General features: G+C 48.4%; 1 protein-coding gene across 6 annotated transcripts in view; it reads right to left on the bottom strand.

The window, feature by feature from the left end:
- Positions 1–19703, bottom strand: part of CABLES1 (Cdk5 and Abl enzyme substrate 1) — a 129300-nt gene that overhangs the window by 34382 nt on the left and 75215 nt on the right. For 3 of the 6 annotated variants that reach the window (XM_042962120.1, XM_042962119.1, XM_042962121.1), the window contains one exon: positions 7593–7665. In XM_042962120.1, the coding sequence (XP_042818054.1) occupies positions 7593–7665 (73 nt within the window). Of the gene's footprint in view, positions 1–7592; positions 7671–19703 lie in introns of all 6 variants that reach the window. The other 3 variants (XM_042962117.1, XM_042962118.1, XM_007075986.3) reach the window with 1 other exon arrangement.

Below are 19703 nucleotides of genomic sequence, written 5' to 3'. Positions count from 1 at the left end.
AATGGGGTGAGGGGCAGGAAGTCTTTCAACCTTTGCACCAAATATATAAAAGCCCCAAAGGCAAGAAGAACCTGACACGCAGCCAGGCATCTTGTTAAGGCCAAGAGAGGCCATGGGAAGAAGGGTTAGACAGGAGAACTGAGGCCAGCCCAAGGCCCTCTATATGCCGACTAGTCTAGAAAATCCTGAGAGACTTTTAAGCAGGGGTGATAAGCTTTGAGTCAGAAAAATGACAAGTAGACAAGAGTAGAACCGTCCAGGGTGCAAGGGCTCCCACATATCTGACTATGGTTGGGTTTTTCTCAGCTGAATGATAATCACAGATGAAGGCTGGGGTCAGGAGACAGCAGCGGTGATGGCGAGAACTGAAGGGGTGGGGAAGGGAATGGGAGGCTGGGGCCCAGGGCTGGGAGGCTGCTTCCACCTGCGGGGTGGACATGTATGGAGTCTGATTAGACATGGTCTTCTCATTAAATTGGAAAAAAAAAAACCAAAAAACAAAATGAAGGTGAAACAGACATCTTCAGATAAAAGAAAACTAGAAGCAATGGATCTGTACTACAAGAAATAGTACAGGAAGAGCAATTTCTTCAAGATGAAATGAAAAGATATCCAATGGAAAGTTTAGAACTTTGGGAAAGAAGGAACGCTGGAATGGGTTAAGTATCTGGGTAAATGCAAAAGTCTTTTTGGTCCTTTTGCCATTTTCCTCTATCTCTTTACAAATTACATGCCTGTTTGAAAACACTGAGAGCGTCTTCTTTCAGTGAAGCATGTTTGGGTGAGGGGGAGGGACCCCTTACTTCCCTGAGGGTTCCCTCCTGGGGCTGAGACCGGGTTAGGGCTGGAGTCCTTTGGTGGCCTCCACAGGTTCAGTTTGGCCACAGGTGGTTCTTCAGTGAGCCACTACGGCAGAGATCACCGACTGGCCCGCAGTACCCAGGAAGGCCAAACACTCCATTTCCCAGACTCTCGAAGGCAGCAGAGGCTCCACGGAGCAGAAGCCCTCATGTGGAGGCTGGAGGCGGAAATAACATTGAGTGGGGGTGGGGATCAGAACTTCTGGCAAGTGTAGGTGGAGGCATAAACAGCAGGGTTTTTACAGAAAGAAGCCCAGAGTGTGGCTGCATGTCTGTCCCAGCCGCACTGCCTCCTACTGGGCTGCTCTTGGGTGTTGTTACTGGTTTCTCTGTCTTCCGGGAACATTCTCTGAATGCCCCCTCCCCCCAATCCACGGCCTTCCCACAACAGTCAGTGAGGATCCTGTTGTCAGAGTGTACCCCACCCTGCACTCCACCCCTCCGTGCCCATCAGAGCCACTGTGAGTTCATGAGACAGGCAAGACTCTGAATTCTTAAACTAGAAGAGCAGGAACAAAGGACAGTTATTAGGAGCGCTTTGTTTATCTAACAGAGGATTTCCTCAAGTGTTGTACGTGAACAAACTCTGTAAATCAAATGGTATTTTAAGCAATAAGAGAGCTTATTATTAAGAAAGCAAACAAGCTTTTCATTTTTAAAAAGCCTTGTCACCAACCCTTTTGCAAGGACGTGTTTGGTGCTGTGATACAGTCCTCGACTGTAACTACTTAGCATACTTTCTCAAAGAGAGGCATTTTCCACACAGGATATAGACAGGAGAAGACCCTCACCAGCCCCTAAATCGCTTCAGTGGTGGTGTTTGTGGGGTGACCTGGCCGTGGCTGGGTAGCTACCGGGGAGATGTAAGCAAGTAGCACTCAGGGTCATGACCTAGTGATCCCCACAGACAGCCAGGGTGTCCGCACCATGTCAACACCTGCATTACGTGACCCCCCACTCTCCACGGGCATTCCTACTCTACAGTGGACGAACACTCAGGTGAGGGGAATTATACAGATTCTTTTCACCCAAGGCTCCACCCAAAGATGCTGGGGGCTTGGCCTTGGAGGAGCCAGGCTGCAGCATAAACTGGCAACCTCTAAAGCCTTCGGAAGGTCACCACCCACCAGCACGAAGACCACTGCGTCCCCAGGAGGTGGCTCTCCTGTGGCACATACACAGACCTCCACCATCACCCAGATACACACTAGACAGCCAGTGTCGCCCACTTGTCACTAGTTCCGGGCCAGCAAGTGCGGCCCCAAGCCACAACGGTGAAGAAAAACACACTTGGCTCTCAGCTGTGTGTCAGTGCTTTGGGACCCGCACCTATGGGGTCTGTCTGCCCCAAAGCAGAGAACACAGCACCTCACAGAGCCTGCAGCCTGTCTGCCCTCCCTCTTACCTCTTGGCACTGCTGCTAGGGCAATCTCTGCCCCAACCTTGTAACTGCAAACTGATAACCCCAGAACCCACCTGATGAGGCTGTTGCGAAGATTCAACGAGCAGATGCGTGATGGCACTCAGCACAGTGCCTGGGATACTGGAAGCATGACTTCTGCTTCAGCTCGCATTACTTTCTCCATCTTGTTCACACAAATGCTTGACCTCATCAGCTCTTCCTAAGAAAATAGGCTCTTTTCTCAAATACCTTTAGCTTACATCGAGGCATGGAAAACAGCTTGAAGAGTGCGGCAGCTGCTAAATAACCAGGGCAGTCCGCGTTAAGCAGAAGCTCTAAAAATCACAGTGAGTGGTCCTATTGTCAGCTTGGAAGTATAAATCTGGTGGCACGCAAAGTGATCCTAAACATTTCACACCATTCTCAACCCTGAGCTGATTAAGCCCCTGTCCTTGTAGCCTACACCAGGAAACCACGTACCAAATAAAACCGCAAGGTCACCAGACCTGCACTTTTTTAAAAAATCTCAAATTTAAAAATATTGAATGGAGAATTATTCAGAGGGGAACTCCAGAAGCACCTGATCACTAGCGGATGGGAAGTGTGAATGGCACACCTCATTCATAAACTCCTCGTTCAACCAGACTTCCAGCTTCCACATTAGCAAAATTGACAAGGATGACAACGTGTGCAGGACCTTGGAAAGTCTGGTCAAACGTCCATGTTGTACTGAGACCTGGAGCGGCTGAGTGATGGGCCTGTGGCAGTGACATCCCAGGACAGCTCGCTTCTGTCCCTACCCCCTTCCCCTTACTACCTAGGTCTAACCACTTAGCTGTTGGTCAGCAACAGGATTCCCACTTGGTTGGGGCTTTACCAAATTCTTTCAACAAGCCAAGCATCACAGAGACTCCCCACCACATCCCCCAAAGTTCCTAAGGGGCCAGACCATCTTCTAACATCCTCGGAAGTCAATGGCGAGGCTGGAATGTCCTTCCCCACTTCTCTAAGACCTCACGCTTCTATGTCTTGATGAAGAGCTGCCAACTCTGGGGAGCATTCCGTGATCCCTCCGTCTGAATTCACTGAACTCCCTCCTCTATGCTCCAGCTGCACACTGCTTAGGACTCATTTCGTTGTTTGCTCTTGTGTCTGATGGTCAGTGTCTTTACTACCTTGTGTCTCCTACCATTAGAGGGTAACGAGGAAAGACACATTTTCCTGTGCACCACTGTATCCCTACTGCTTAGAACAGTGTGCCTGGCGAACAGCATGTTCTGTGAAGGAGTGAATTCTGCTATGCAGCAGGATTGCCTGAATCTCTACCCAGGAGTCAGGCAGGGATGGCAATGTATTGGGAAGGGGAAGGAAACTCACATAACAAACTCTTGGCTTTTTACTGTTGATAGTAGACTCAATATAAATGTGGATCTTGATAAAGATTTGGGGGAAGTTAAAGCACTCTGTAGCACCTCTTTGGGGCTCCCCAGCTGTCCTGGATTGGTTGTTTACATGTCTGGCTTCCTGGCTCAATAATAAGCTCCTAGAGAGTGGGTCTTCCTCATCCTACACCCTCCCAGCCTCGATCAAGGCCTTGCACCCGCAAGGGGTAGAAAAAATGCATGAGTGAATAAGTAAATGAATAAATGGTAAAACCTCTCCTAAGACTGGCCTGTCTGCTTTGATCAACTGATGTCAAGGCCCAAAGTTAAGTGCTCAGTTCAGCTGAAAACCAAGAACAAAGCTTTGGGGTCAGGGTGGGAGGCAGGGCGAGCCAAGATAGGAGAGCCAGACTTGGGAAGCTCCAGTGCAGCATGAGAAGCCAGAAAGCAAAACCAGAAAGAGGTAAGGCCATCCTGATAGATGCTTCCCTTGTAAAAGAGGTTCAAGTACACACTGGATGAACTTCTGAGTTTCCTGTTTTTAAAACTTCCTTGTGATGAAGTTGGAGCTGTACATCATCCCTTTTAGCAGTGGGGGTTTACGCGTGTCTGGCATAATCAGGCGCCTGTGGCTCAGTCCACGTGCAGAAGCACAAAAGAAATGTGGCGGCTGGAAACCACAAAGTCAGCAGGTTAAGATGGCTGGAGTACAGGGTTCTGGTGCTGCTGGTTCTGCTGGGCATCCACCCCCATGCCCGAGGGGTCCCAGCTCTGAAGCAGCGAGGCCAGGCCAGGTCATCTCTGAAGTCCTTTCCAGCCCTGAAATTCTAGGATTTGTGTCCCAGTCACACAGAGTTAACTCTTAGCATAAAAGGAATTTTCCACAGCAGAAAGGTATTAGTTACTACAGGCATGAACTAAAGCACTGGAAAATATATATGTATATAATTTACTAGCATAAATACTTTTATTATTTGAGCACAGTGGTTTCCCAATAATTAGTGAAAAATAATCCTAAGTTTAAGTGGCATTCACTAATAAGATGTCTGCTCATCGAAAAATTTAAAAAGCAGAATCGCTTCTTCACCTTACCACTAAATTACAGTATTTTGAATGGTGTGCAGAGTTTCTCATGTGAGTATTTAAGTAGAATGTGCTGCAGAAAGAAACAGGCATGCTCTTTTCTGTTAGGTATTGCAATTGATCTGATTATGTTTTTTGTTATAGAAAATTAACCTTACTGCACTTTGGTTTCCTCATCTATAAAGTGTGAAAGAGTTTATTCATATCTAAAATGTAAAAGGTTATGTCCTGTGACCCCACAAACTCACTCTGCTTCTTCATCTGGGCCAACCGGCAGAACAGCAGAATCTGCCAGTAACCCTATGACAGATCTTCCTGAAACATCCAGGGCCTTGTCAGCAGCAGCCAAGGAGACTGCGGCACTGACAGACACCTGTTTCCCAGCACACTAGCTGGGATTTCCTCCAGGTGTTAAAATGGGGGGGAGGGCACATATTTCCAACAAGGACGTCAAACAGTTTGGGTGATGTCTTCCTGGGTAATTTAAATTTAAATGTGGTCCCACGAGTTCTGCATAAAATGCAATGATCTTCAAAGTAACGACACAGGTAGTAACCTGATATCCCCATTCTACAGAAGAACAAGCAGAGGCTCAGAGGCAAGTAATTTGCCCAAGCAAAAAACTACAAGTCTCCCAAGTTCTCCATGCTGACCCCCCACATTCTGTTTAAGAATTTGGAGACCCTGACAAGCGGGCCCCACCTACCTCTTTGTGTGAGGTGCTGTGCTGGACCTTGTGTACTCAGTTGCCCCAGGAGCCTCAGTTAACCCCTGCGAGGCAGTTACCATAAAAGCTCCATTTCAGAGATGGGTTTCTGTGATTATGAAGCCTGTTTTGCCCATTGGCCAGAGTGAGTCAGGGAAAGTCCTAGAGCTGGTCAGAGTTGGGTTCAAATTCCCATTCTGGCCCAAAGTCGATGTTTGAGACTGTAACTCTTAAAGATCAGTGGTCCTATCTATAAAACGGGGTAAGTACTTCGGTACCATAGTGAGGGGGCCCCAAAACTTGGAAATAAGATCACCATTCCAGAATGAAAACAGACATGAACAGTTCCAAGATGAAAGCACAGAGAAGCCAGATTATGTTAAAGACACTGAATGAGTTCTCAGCCAGGAAGACTTGGCAATCATCTGACTGAGTATCTTTAGCCTTAATTAGAAGTAGTAATTATGTGTGAAATTTCAGCGTGCCTTGGTTTAAGTTCCAGGGGGCAGGAACCAGGCACAAGTTTCACTACGTTTATCCCAGTACCTAGTCACATAGTAAGCACTCAATAAATGAACGAATGCAACATAGCTGAGGGAAGAATACATCAATCAGAAAGGCTAGCAAGGGCAGCCTAGAGAAATAAGGCTAACTCCACAGTGACCATCTAAGCTGGCCATGAGGGGAAATACTTAGCCTTCCACTGCTGATTCAGATCTCCGTGGAAATGTGCTCACAAGCTGGTCACACTGCAACAATCTGAGCCCTGGGGCCATTACTTGTATAATAAGTTTAACGAACTTGCCTTCTGGGTCACACATAGGTTCGTGAGCTGGTACAATCTAGTCTCCGTGAGGAATAAGCCTGCTCTCAGGTGCAGCTGAACCTGGGACCACAGTAGGTTGGTAAGGTAAAGCAGGCCTCCTCACAAGGTCTCCTGTGGGCAGCCCTGCTGGCCACACCCAGGTGGCCCCTGAACCTCTGAGCCGAAGGATTTGCTGTTACTTTTCCATGAACACCTACTTTTGCAAGGTTGTTGTAAGGATGCAGGGAGTGAAAAGGACTGGCATAAAGTCCTCAGTCAACAGTAAGATTACCATTGCTCTTTCAGACACATCTAATAAATGACTGAGTCACAATTCCACGAACAAAATGTGCCACTTTCTGTCCCACGAAGCTTATGGTGTAGAGTACGGATAGAAGTGAACTGAACGGATAGAAGTCTGACAAGTCTATGTAGGAAAGGGAAAGCCATGATGAGCAGGAGCAACCCGCAGAGCTCATGGAAGACAGACAACGGTGAATCCGCCCCAAGGCCACACTGCCCTCCCACAGGGTGGTGGTCATGAGCAGGTAGGGTGTGGTTGTCACAGTGTCTAGAGGGCACTTCCAGCATTTAGTTTATAGAGGCCAACATCCCACAAGGCTCCTGCATCCTATGCGGTAAACTGTCCTACCCTACATATCAGCATCTCCCTGACCTCAAACACAATATGCAGTGACAGGTGAGGGACAAAGCAGTCAAGACTCAGAGGAAATGAGCACAGAGTTCGGCATGGGGAATGAGGAGGAGAGGCTCTGCAAGGACAAAGCCTCACTTACCTACTTTTCTTCAGAGCGAAAGGAGGAGCTGGTTGATCTAGAGAAGTAAGCGTTCCTTTGGCCTGCGGTGAATCGCATAGGGCTGTTCCCGGTACCATTTTGCTTTGGTATTTGCTCCGGCTTCCTGGTCAGTTCCCAGCCCCAAGCCCGAAATGCAAAGAGGCAGGATGTCCACATGGTTTGTATGATTCCTTACCTCACCTACCTTTCTCCGAAAGTTGACATGGCCCTGAGGAATGGGGTGGGTCCCCATGTTGATCGTTTTACAGTATTGGAAGAGGTGACAAGATGCACATTTAGGAACAGCAGGCAATATGGCGAGGACTGGCACAGGCGCGTGCGCGCACACACACACACACGCACGCGCGCACACAAATAACAAGGAAGCTTTCTGGCTGAAAAGAAAGTGGAGTTTTTTTTCTTTCAAGTTTACAAGTCCTGAATTTGCAGTGTCAAAGGCAAGGCAAGTTCTTTGAATGGAAAGGGTAGCCACATTATGCACAAGGTGTCACAACTTTTCACCCAGAGAACTATAAAGCAAGCATGCATATACATACCCTGCTTGGGCACTGTCACGATAGGGCAGCACTGAAAATATACTACAGAAGGATCTTCTGCCACTGATAAGGACTATTCTAAAAAATAAAAATAAAAAAAAGAACAAACAACAAACAAACAAACTAAATGCGAACACTCTTAAAAAAAAAAAAACCATAGCAATTAAGCATTCATGGAATTCACAGCAATATTTGCACACTCCTGCTGCCTCCTCTGGCAGATGGTGTTCTGTGCTCCTTGCAAAATGCAACCTCAGCACAGCACAAGTACATGGCTTTCTCCTCATCCGAAGGTTAGCGTGTGTGACACTGGCGAGAGTCTCTAAGGCGCACACACGCATCATTTCTCTGCTGAGAGCTCCTGGCTGGGGGCTGCACGGCAAGACACAGCAGACAGAGCCATGAGTCTGGGGGCCCAGTGCTGCCAACAGTCATGCCGCATTTAAACCACCCTTGTCTACTCTGCAGTGAACAATGCAAGAGCACTAGTGCCAGAAACCGTGAGCAAGAGAGACATTCAGATGCCATTACGATCGTCAGGTTTTTTATGTGCTGGCAGCATGTTAGGTTCTGAGAATAAATTAAGGGAACAATTACATAATCAGTCTTATCTTCCATTCCTGCTATAAAGAAACTACTGGAAACAGTTCTGCATGATGCTCTTATGCAATCAAAGGCCACTTAGGAAAATATTAGGAAAAAAAAACCTCAAAAAAGTACTTATCCTAGCATATGAAAATAACTTTTGCCAAAGACAACTGCTGATTAAAAAAATGAGAAACAAGTGGAGGATGTTAAAAAAACTAACGTTCTTTAACACAATAGCAACAAACATCAGATACGGAACTTACTGACTTTTGTAATCTTTTCCTTCAATAATCATGATGATAACAACCAGAGAAACGACTACTACTAACTGTATCAAGGTTTGGAGATTCTGCCCTAACTGTATCAAGGCTTGGAGATTCTGCCCTTGTTTTAAAACCGTGATATTAAACTGTCGACCTGCCTAGCATAAAGTCGGGTTCCCCAGCATGGCAGAGCAGGCCCTCTGTCTTCTGGCTCTTTCTGCCTCTCCGGTCTCAACAAACATGACATCCCTTTGGCACTTCATCATCCACCCATCCTAAAGGACTTGCTGTCCCCCACCTTTAAAAGACCGCTGCTGTTTCATACCCCTGTCCTTTGCATGCTATTTCTTCTGCCCGCTATGCCCAACTTGGTAGGCTTAGTGAACTCCTACGTAGTCTTCAAACCTAGCTCAGAAGTCACCGCCCCAGGAAGCATTTTCTCTCCCTTCACTGAGTTACTCCTTCCCTTTTTGGTGCCGTTGCTGGCTCCGGATTTCCACTGCCAGGAGTGCACCGATCACAGAGGGCTGCTCACCACTGCCTCCCTCTTCTTCTAGAAGGGGCGTCCAGAGGCTGAATACATGGCAGCCCCTCCATCAACAGTGTGGGCAGTGTTGTGCTTCAGAGCAGCACCTGAGTGTCCGTCCCCGGGAAGGCAGGACCACGGCTGTCTGTTCATCCCATGGGGATTCATCTGACATAGTTAAGGGGGTGGAAGCAACAGTCCCAGCTGCAAACAGCTGTGTCACCTTTGCGTGACTTCGGACCACTGACAAACTCTTCTGAGCCTCAGTTTCCTCAACTAAAACGACAGGATAAAACTGCTAACTAGCCTATTGGAATGCTGTAAAGAGTAAATGAGTCTACCCTGGGAAAGCCCTCAGAACAGTGCCTGGCAAATAATGCACACTAGATAAATATTAACTGATTTTACTGGGGACCACCTTCTTGGGTTGAGGGAGGTTTCACCCTGGATTCTGAATCTCTTCAGAGCTCTCTGCTAAAACACACAGGCCCGCGGGGCACCTGGGTGGCTCAGTCGGTTGAGCATCCGACTTTGGCTCAGGTCGTGATCTCACGGTTCGTGGGTTCAAACCCCACGTCGGGCTCTGTGCTGACGGCTCAGAGCCTGGGGCGGGCTTTGGATTCTGTGTCTCCCTCTCTCTCTGCCCCTACCCCACTCATGCTCTGTCTCTGTCTCCCAAAAATAAACATTAAAAGAGAAACCAAAAACACAGGCCTGCAAGATGTGAAAGGTGTACTCCCAGGACAGCTGAGGGATGACACACGTGGCCCGTCTAACAACCTACACGTAACACTCACACGGGGGGGGGGGGGGGGGTCTCTCTCCTCTCAAGGGAGAGGTTTCTTGTCAGATACCACGGACCCAAACCCTGTCACTGCTGCCAGAACAGAAGTGTCACAGACAGAGTGGACCACCAAGGCGTCAAGGGCCAAGAGGTAAATAAATTGTGAGCACACCACCTTGCAAAACAGCAACCAGGCTCCTTGGGCTCTTACTCGGGGAGACCAGAGACAGATCCTGACGCTGTAATGCCTGTGTCCATTTATTTAAGCAGACATAATAATAATAGTTAAAACTTACTAAGTATCCATTAGATGCCCCATTCTAAATGCTTTAAATGAAGACAGCAAGTAAATGACATGCCAACAGGGACACACTAGCAGATGAGACCCATTGGGGATCTGAAGCCATGCTCTTTGCCACTATGTGCCTTGATGCTTTGCCCTTCTCTAAGACTTACTAGAAGAGTCTGCTCCTGTAGGTTTGACGGGGTATTCATGGACTTCCTAGACCCAAGAAGTCTGCCTTCATCCACATTTTCTAGGGTGGCTTTCCAGCCTGGCCTGCAGGTCACCAGGCTAGGAATGGGTGGGGCCAGAGGGTGACCCATCACAACAGCCCAGATATGAGTTGCCAGCACCACCAATGCCTCACTCTCCTGCTCTGCTCAGCCTGGGACCTTTTCCAGACAGAAAGAGGTTCTTCACACAACCCCCACCATCCCTGGCCATCCACCCAAGAGAAAAGCCTGGAACTGCCCATTCCTGGTGGTGCTCAACATCCGTGTCTTCTGCAACACAGAGGAAGGAATGTGTTGAGCAAACTCAACTGGCTTAGTGTTAGTTCATTTTCTTCATTACTTTGTGTTAACGTACGGTTCCTTCCCACACACTGAATTTGTTTGGACATTTTTAATAGAACGAGAAAATGAGAGAACATAAATGCATGTGAAATTAAATATTCTTTCCAAAGTCCCAACCACGATGTGTCTATTAGCAAACAGGCAGCATTAGAGTTCTGCTAAATGAGTGCTCATCTGTGTGGTCTTCACCATTTAGGTCTAGGAGAGGCTGACAGCCTGAGTCTCATTCAGAAAAACATGTTATTCTAACACATAGGTCAGGTTTAGCAACTATGAATATGGAACGTTTTCCAGCAATCCAGTAGGGTTGGTCCTTTCACAGATGACCATTCTCAAGCAGCTGGAGTGGGGAGGAGAAAAATAAGGACCACTGAATCTTTGGGCACTTCCCTCCCTTTTTGGGGTTGAACCATTCTGTTGACTTCCACTTTATGCGGGCTTCAGAGGAGGAATACAGAGCAGAGACCTACACAGCAGCTCTGCACAAGTTTGTGGCTGTTCCTGGGGAGTTCGAAAGAGCTGACAGAGTTCCCAGGTACGCATCCAACGTGTTTCCTGAAGTAGCTCTGAATCCAGGCGGGGCTTCGGCCTTAGCCAGAGCAGGCAAATAACAACAAGTGGCAAGCTCTCGCCTTCTGTCTCCTCCAAGAGCAACTCTGAGCAGTGTAAACCTAAAGGCAGGCCCCTCGTAACCAAGTGCTATGCCCCAAAGCTTCAGTGTTCCTGTGAATTTGCAGCTTTCCTCTCTGTGAGTACTGGGGAAATCTCCATCATCATGGTGATGTCCAAGAAGAAAATCAGATTTATTTGCCTTCTTAAAGTGCTTCTGTATTTGTGGAAGAATTCAATCAGATGGCAGTTGTCAAGAATGACAGAAGACAGCCAAACTCCATTTCCAGTGGGCTTTGGAAATTGGCCACCTCCATGTCTTGGCCTCCAACCGATACAGTTATTTTCTTGGATGCCCAAATTGCATGCAGAAAGTCCACATAATTTTCCTTCCTGTAACATTTAACACTTTACTTGGAGTCAAAATGACCAGAAAGCATTACACAAAAGATTGTAACTTCAAAAGAGGAATTAACTCCAGAAGGATAGGTCTTTAAGGAATTAAAGATCACATTTCCATACAAACATCTGCCAAAGGAAAAAAAAAAAAAAAAAAAGACAAAAAAACAAAATAAAACAACAAAGGGAAAATCTCCTAGGGCTGCAGCCCACATGGGGAGAGCTGCTTCTGGATAGACAACATTTTCCAAACCCTTCCAGGAAGCATGAAGAGCACCGACTTTCTTCTTCATAAAACTTCATTTCCTTGCTTAGGAAAGTGTTTCTGGTATGAGGAAACCAGGGCTTCAGGCCACAAAGCTTCCAAAGGCACACATTGCCTCTGAGATACTGGAGTGTTCCAAATAGCCAGGAGATACACAACAGGCCCCATGGCTAACAGAGCACCACAGACCACGGTCATTACATCCACTCTCGACCCTTTAGACCGGAGCCAGCAATGTCTGACCAGGGAATATTTCATGACATCCTGGACCCTCAAATATCCCCTCTTATGCCAAAAACTGGCTTTTTGTTCTATTTCCAGAATCCTGGGGCATCTCTGTTGGCTGTAAGAAAGTTCACTCTCTCCCAGGTGGAATATTCCATTATAGCAGAAATATGCTCTTAAGGACATAAAACGAGCAACTAACATTTACTCTAAAGTTAAAGAAAATCACACTCGCAACAATGGTGGATGAGCATGAACACAGCCCAGGGTGACACATTAGGTACTGGGGACAAGTGAATACCGCATTCCCTAGTTCTGTAGCTCATGCCCTACATGACCAGAAAGAGAAAGAACACACTTTTAAATGCTGGGGTCAGTGGTTGAACTGTGTTCCCCAAAAAGACACGCTGAAATCCTAACATGTTGAAGTCCGTGGCACCTTGAACTTTGCAGATGTCATCAAGTTGGGATGAGGTCATCCTGAACTAGGGTGGGCGTTAGAACCAATGGCTGGATTTCATCAGGACAGACATTGGGGGACCCTCCCGTACACACAGAGGAAAGAAGGCCACGTGACAATGGAGGCAGGGACTGGAGTGGCGCAGCCAAAAGCCAAAGATGCCCCGCCTGGGATTGCCGGCCACCCTCAGGAGCCAGAATGGGCGAGAGGTGACACTTCCCTAAGAGCCTTCAGGGGGCACACGGCCCTACTGACACCTTAATTGTGGACTCGTGGCCTCCGGAGCTGCGAGAGCACACATTTTTGTTTGAAGCCACCCAGTCTGGCAGCCCTGGAAAGTGAACACAGCTGGCGTGCAGTCACTTTATTCCCATGGCTGCGCAGTGCCACCCATCTCCCGCTCGGCCGTCTTCCCTGCACTCGTGCACGGTTGCTGGTGCACAGAGAAGGTAAAGCTGTGAAGACTGATGCCAGAAAACAAATGACTTTTGTGAAATCAGAGAACTAGAGCCTGCCAGGCACTTTCTCTTCCCAGCCCCCGCTCCCCCCACCCCCAGCTGCTTCCTCCTCCTACAGTGTATGTTACAAGCTGGGGGGGGGGGCTTGACACCCCTCTCTCTCTTTCTGAAGGGCTGATTACATACTTGAATGAAAATTAAAACCAAAACGTTCTGTTTCCTCTATTTAAGCTCTCATGAGCCATGGGTGGGGGCGATGCTTTTCCTCCTTAGGAACAGGCCCCTAACCGTGGCATGTGCTGAGCTTGGGAGGAGGGCAAAGAGCAGACAACCTGCAGAATTCCAAGCCCTTTCTTCACAAAGAGATCTGACTCTTCCATCCTGAAATGTAAGAAAAGCAATCTCCCAATTCTGGGAGTCAGAGGGAGGGAGGGAGGGAGGGAGGGAGGGAGGGAGGGAGGGAGGGAGGGAGGGAGGAAGGAAGGAAGGGAGGGAGGGAGGAAGGAAGGAAGGAAGGAAGGAAGGAAGGAAGGAAGGAAGGAAGGGAGCCTGAGGAGAGGAAGGACCTAGAAGCCTGAGCACGAGGCAGGGCTGAGGCCAGGGGCAGGGCAGGCCATGGAGGAGCAGTGGGGTTCCAAGAGGTGAGAAGAGGGAATACAGAGCACCAGATGAAGGGAAACATGGTGGTCACAGTGACGTGTCAGGCCCCCAGCTGGTCGGGGTGAAGGAACTGGAGGCCCCAGGGCTGGCATGGATTAGACAGCAGAAAGCACCTGAAGGTCTCCGCTCAGTAGCCTGCAAATACAAGCTGGTGAGATTCTCATCAACGGACGTGTGCATCTCCTTCTCACGACTGCTCACACCGCCCCAATCTTCACAGCCCTCCGGGACTGCCAACACTGCTAGTACCCGAGCACAGCCCTTCACTGCCGGCTCAGGGGGCACACTTTATCCCACAGAGCAGGAGTGGTGGAGGGCTCCCGGGAAATAGCTGTGTGTGCTCTTCCGCTCCTCTCTCCCTTCCACAGATACTTTCTGAGCACTTACTCTGCCAGACCTTGGGGATCGGAACTGACAAAGCCAAGAGCTCCCTGCTCACAAAGCTTCCAGTTGGGTAGGAGGTACATTTACATAGGGGTGGGAGTGCCCTGACTGAGAAGTAGAGGTTGTTATCTGAGGGACTGGTAACCTGGCCTGAAGGAGGCAAAGTGGGCTTCCTGGAAGAAGTGACACCAAAGTTAAGACCTAAGGGATAAGGGGCAAGGAGAAGATAAGCTGGCGGAGGGACTGCCTAAGTCAATGCTGGCAGGAGAAAGAGCAGAAGGCCTCTTGAGGAACGCAGTGTGCAAGAAAACTCTCTGCTGACCTCCACGTGCCTGAACCACCAGGGTGAGTCACTCTGACCAACACTCACCACACACTCAAAGCTCAGGTGGGGTGGGGAGGCTTGTTCTCTAGAATATACACTCTGAGTTGTTTACTTACGAAGAGTTAATTATGCACATCCCCAACCTGTTTACTCCAGTTGTGCTTGCTACTTGTATTTGTTCAACAAAAGCTACACAAACTGATCAAATGTGAAGGGGAAAAGGAGATAATGCTATAAAAACACCAAGTGCTTTAAAACATATTCAAGCAAGGCAAGTCACTGAAAAAACTGGGTGGGGGGTGGGGGTGGTTACTAGAAAGATTAGGAAAACACTGAATATCCAATTGGATTTTGCACTTAGATTCTTGGGTCACTTTATTTTTTTTTTAATTTTTTTTTCTTAATGTTTTTATTTATTTTTGAGACAGAGAGAGACAGAGCATGAGCAGGGGAGGGGCAGAGAGAGAGGGAGACACAGAATCCGAAGCAGGCTCCAGGCTCTGAGCCATCAGCACAGAGCCCGATGCGGGGCTTGAACTCACGGACCGCAAGATCGTGACCTGAGCCGAAGTCGGACGCTCAACCGACTGAGCCACCCAGGCGCCCCTCTTGGGTCACTTTAAAGAAGTCTAATCTGGGGGTGCCTGGCTGGTTTTGTCGGAAGAGTATGTGACTCCTGATCTTGGGGTCAGGAGTTCAAGCCCCACGTTGGGTGCAGAGATTGCTTAAAAACATAATAATCTTAAAAATAAGTAAAATCTTTAAAAAAAATTTTTTTTAATGTTTATTTATTTTTGAGACAGAGAGAGACAGAGCATGAATGGGGGAGGGGCAGAGAGAGAGGGAAACAGAATCGGAAGCAGGCTCCAGGCTCTGAGCCATCAGCCCAGAGCCCGACGCGGGGCTCAAACTCACGGACCACGAGATCATGACCTAAGCTGAAGTCGGACGCTTAACCGACTGAGCCACCCAGGCGCCCCAGTAAAATCTTTTAAATAATAAAATAAATCCAATCTGGACATGGCAGCAATAGGTGGGAATAACGATATGTGGCTTTGATGCCAGAGACAGAGTCTGATCCATGGGCCCAAAAGCAAAGAAAAACCTTTTTTTGGCATCAAAAAACCGGCTGAATGGGGCACCAGAGTGGCACAGTCAGTTAAGTATCCAACTCTTGATCTCAGCTCAGGTCACGATCTCACAGTTTTAGGAGTTCGAGCCCCACGTCGGTTGGGATTTTTTCCCCCCCTCTCTGCCCCTCCCCCTTCTTGCACTTTCTCTCAAAATAAAATAAAAATAAACTTCAAAAATTAAATAAAATGTCCTCAATAAAACAAACAAACAAGAAACCTGCTGAACGGATGACCACCAATATGCTTTAAGTTAAAGCACAATATTTCAGCTCCATGTGTAATTTCTGTGGCTATTTCTTCCATGGATCACTAAACTCTTCTCATAACCATGCAACTACTGTAAATAATTCTGCATAGCTGGATGGTGGCTTGGCAGTAGAGGAGGAGCAGAAACAGGTTAAGGTTGCAGGCCAGCTCCTGAAAGGCTTCCCAAACTGGGGAGGGAGTGGGTCTTGAGGCACAAGAAGCCTGGGGGTGGTTAAGATGGTGACTGGTGACTGTGACGGTGACAGTGACCATGACCAAAACTGTGGCTAGGTGAGCTCCCCACAACAGGACAGGCAGTGGAGCGCCTAACAGCCACGCGAGCAAGAAAGGGAGTGTGTCTGCAGGGGCTGCCATAACAAGGGGCCACGTGCTGAATGGCTTACACACCAGAACCAGTGGTCTCTTGCTCCGGGAGGCCCAGAGTCCCAGTCCAAGGTGTCCACCAGGCCATACTCCCTCTGATGAAGGCACCAAAGAAGGGTCTGCTCCAGGCCTCTCTGCCAGCTTCTGGTAGTGCCTCAGCAGGCAGCAATATAACACACGGCATTCTCCTTGTGTGCAGGTCTGTCTCCAAATTTCCCCCTTTTAACAAGGGCACCAATATTAAGATTATGGGCCTACCTTGCTCTGGTACAATCTCAACTAATTACATCTGCAACAACTCTATTTCCAAATGAGATCACATTCTGAAGTACTGGGGTTGGGACTCAGCCTAAGAATTCACTAACAGGGAGATGGGAGGAAAACAAGCCGAGCGCGAGTTTAAGGAAGTCTCCCCTCGAGCCCTGGAGCCCTCTGCTACCTGCTCTTCTGCACTTCCAGGATAGCACTGGTAGCTGTGTCGCAGGCCCTGGCCCGAAGCCATCTGCATTATGGTTTTCTCCTCCAACTGCTGCATACCACTGGTGGGGACCACTATCTGGTCTCCCCCGGGGTCCCCAAGCCCTCTCACCAAGCAGAGAATTGAAGCAGAACCACCCAGAGAAGGTTCTGCCCAACTCCCAAACTCTTTCTCTGTGGCTCATTTTACTTCCTGTAAATCAAACCGGTTGAAAAGCAACAAGTGCTTGTACACTTTGAATACATCTGTGCGTGCGAAGCACTGACAGTAATCCCTGCAAAGCTTGGTGCAGAGTCCCAGTATAACCTCCCTGTTTCTTAGACACAAATAATAGAAGCTAGCATGCGGTGCGCACCCCAAGGCACAAGCATCCCTGGCGGGTGGTCTACGTGCCCAGCTCCTCCCTCGCTCCTGCCACTCGCAGCACCAGGGAAGGTGCAAAGGAAAGCCACTGGGTCAGCACACCGGAGGGTGATCCTGGGGGCCATTTCGGGCCGAATCTAAGGGAGGCTTGGGGATTGCCGAAGGCTTCTTCAGTCTGTCTGCTCGTAGCCCCCAGGCCTGAGGTTGTGCTGTCGGCTGGTTACAGACAGATGAATACAAATAAGGATGCCTCTGCGCCAGCCAGTGCTACTGGGGAATGGCGGGTTCTGGTTTTGTAAGGAGCAACAAGAGTTCTTTGATGGGAAAAGCCTGTTTGGGAAGGGCAGATGTTGCACGGAGCCTCACAGAAGAGGCTCACCATCTATCAAGTCAGATGCATTCATTTGAGGGAGAAAAGGCAATGCCATTTTTCCACTTTCAAGAAGGCCAGTCCACAACTTAACTAGGGGTTTTATTTTTTTTGAGATGTGCCATTTCCTCCAACTCATTTTTCAAACTAAACTAGGCTGACAGATTGGGACTGATGAGATCACAGGCAAGCTCTTAATTTAGTTATTACCCGTCCCCTGCCCTCCCTCCAAAATTTTCAGTATAAAAAGGAAAGGCTGCAACCTGACTTCAGTTACCATACTTTTACCAACTGACTTTGGAAAGCAGATAAAGGGCGCCGAAATCTTTTATATTTTTTCCTTCCTACTGAGTCCACACTTTAAAGACGCAATGGTCTAGCTCACTTCTTTGTCATTCTCAAACCCTTTCAAACCTCTTTGAAAATTCCTCCCAAAGGAGGAGACAGCCCAGTCAGTCACGGCAAAGAACATTTCTCTGCCTGTTCTGAGTGAAATGGTTCTCAAAGCAGACCCAGGAGGTGGGCACTTCCAGTGTACTTGGCAGCCAGACGTCTGAAAACCAGATCACTTCCAAACAGTGCCAAATAACGGCTATACGCCTGAGGGAGGGGGGTCACCCATCTGAAATGACGGCTCTTGTCTCCTATCATTCTCAAAGACAAATGTTTGTGGCTCGGGAACTGGAAGCACCAGGAGAAAAGGTCCTTTCCTAATAGGACCATGAGGGTCACTAAGACATTCCTGAAAGGTCACTAGGCCACCTGCTAGTCTTTGATCTTCAGGCTTAGAGGCTCCACTTTCCATTCCGATGGCCCAGTTCTACCTCCCCAGCAATCAGCTCTCCACTCGTACTAGCTGGCCTTGTAATGTTGGTCATTTTCAAAGGTGTATCTTGTCCCTGAGGACGAGGTTTGTCTTCACTTGTGTTTAACCTCTTGTCGCCAGCAGACAGTGGGGCTCTTGGCACAGATGCAGAGGAAATCGAAGGGTACCTGGCTTTTCTCTACTCAGCAGCAGATCCCGCTTGCCAACCACCCTCCTTCACAGGATTTTCGGGGGGCCTGTTCCAGACACTCTGGCATGGGATCACTGTTGATCACTGGTCACCTCTCTTTTGTGACACAGGGTTTTGCTCATGTATCTGTAACAACTTTCTAGAGGCCTCAAGTCATTTTTAGAAGTTTGTTTATTTTGAGAGAGACAGAATGAGTAGGGGAAGAGCAGAGAAAGGGGAAGAGAGAGAATCCCAAGCAGGCTTGATCCCGTGAGCCATGAGATCATGACCTGAGCTAAAATCAAGAGTTGGACGCCCAACCAAGGCACCCAGGCACCACTCAAGTCATTTTTAAACTTCATTATCAGGGGCACCTGGGTGGCTCGGTTGGTTAAGCGTCTGACTTCGGCTCAGGTCATGATCTTGTGGTTTGAGCCCCACATAGGGCTCATTGCTGACAGCTTAGAGCCTGGAGCCTGCTTTGGGTTCTGTGTCTCCCTCTCTGCCCCTCCCCTGCTCATGCTATCAAAAATACATAAATCTTAAAAAAATCTTTGAAAAAACTTGTCTCTTTTAAAAGACAATACACAATATACACATCCCTTAATTTTCTGTAAGAATAAGGTTACCAAAAAGGTCCTGCAATGCTTGCCCTTGATGGTTGGTTAAGCTCCTGTTCAAATGCAAGTCAGACCACACTGGTCCTCTCTGCTCGGCACCCTCCATGGCTCTCATCTTGCTGACAATAAAAGCAGACATCATCACAATCTATCCTGCAGGACTTCTCAGGGTTTGTCTCCTCCTCTCTCCCTGTCTCTACTCCACCGACACCAACTTTCCTAAAGTTCCTCAGACACACTCGTCAGTGAACGATCCAGCCTTAGTGACTCCGCAGTTGCCGTCCCACCCACCTTCCATGTCCTTCCCCACTGGCGGGGACGGCACAGGGTTGGCTCCCTCGCCTCCTTCAGACCTCTGCTTAAAAGTCTCCTCATCAGTGAAGCCTTGGCCCACCACACGCCCTGTCTCCACACCCCCAACCCCTCAGCTACTTCAGCTTTCCTCCACAGCACATCTGTCCCATCTCTGACAGGACAGGTTTTCTTGGCTGCCTCCCCAGCTAGCCAGTAAGTCCTTAAAGCGGGATCTTTGTCTGCTTCATTTACAGATACATCCCATCACCTGAAGCAGTCCCAGCACAGGGCAGGCCAGTACCTCTACGGGTATCACTCTGCATTCTGTGTAGTTAAGGAACTACTCTACCGGCACCTTCTGTCTGGATGCACATGTCTCCTTCCCCCAAAATGGCTGTTTATATATAAGGCAGTTCACTGAAAC

Source organism: Panthera tigris, chromosome D3, assembly GCF_018350195.1.
Source record: "Panthera tigris isolate Pti1 chromosome D3, P.tigris_Pti1_mat1.1, whole genome shotgun sequence".
Classification (NCBI taxonomy): Eukaryota; Metazoa; Chordata; class Mammalia; order Carnivora; family Felidae; genus Panthera; species Panthera tigris.
This window is presented reverse-complemented; position numbering and strand designations above follow the sequence as displayed.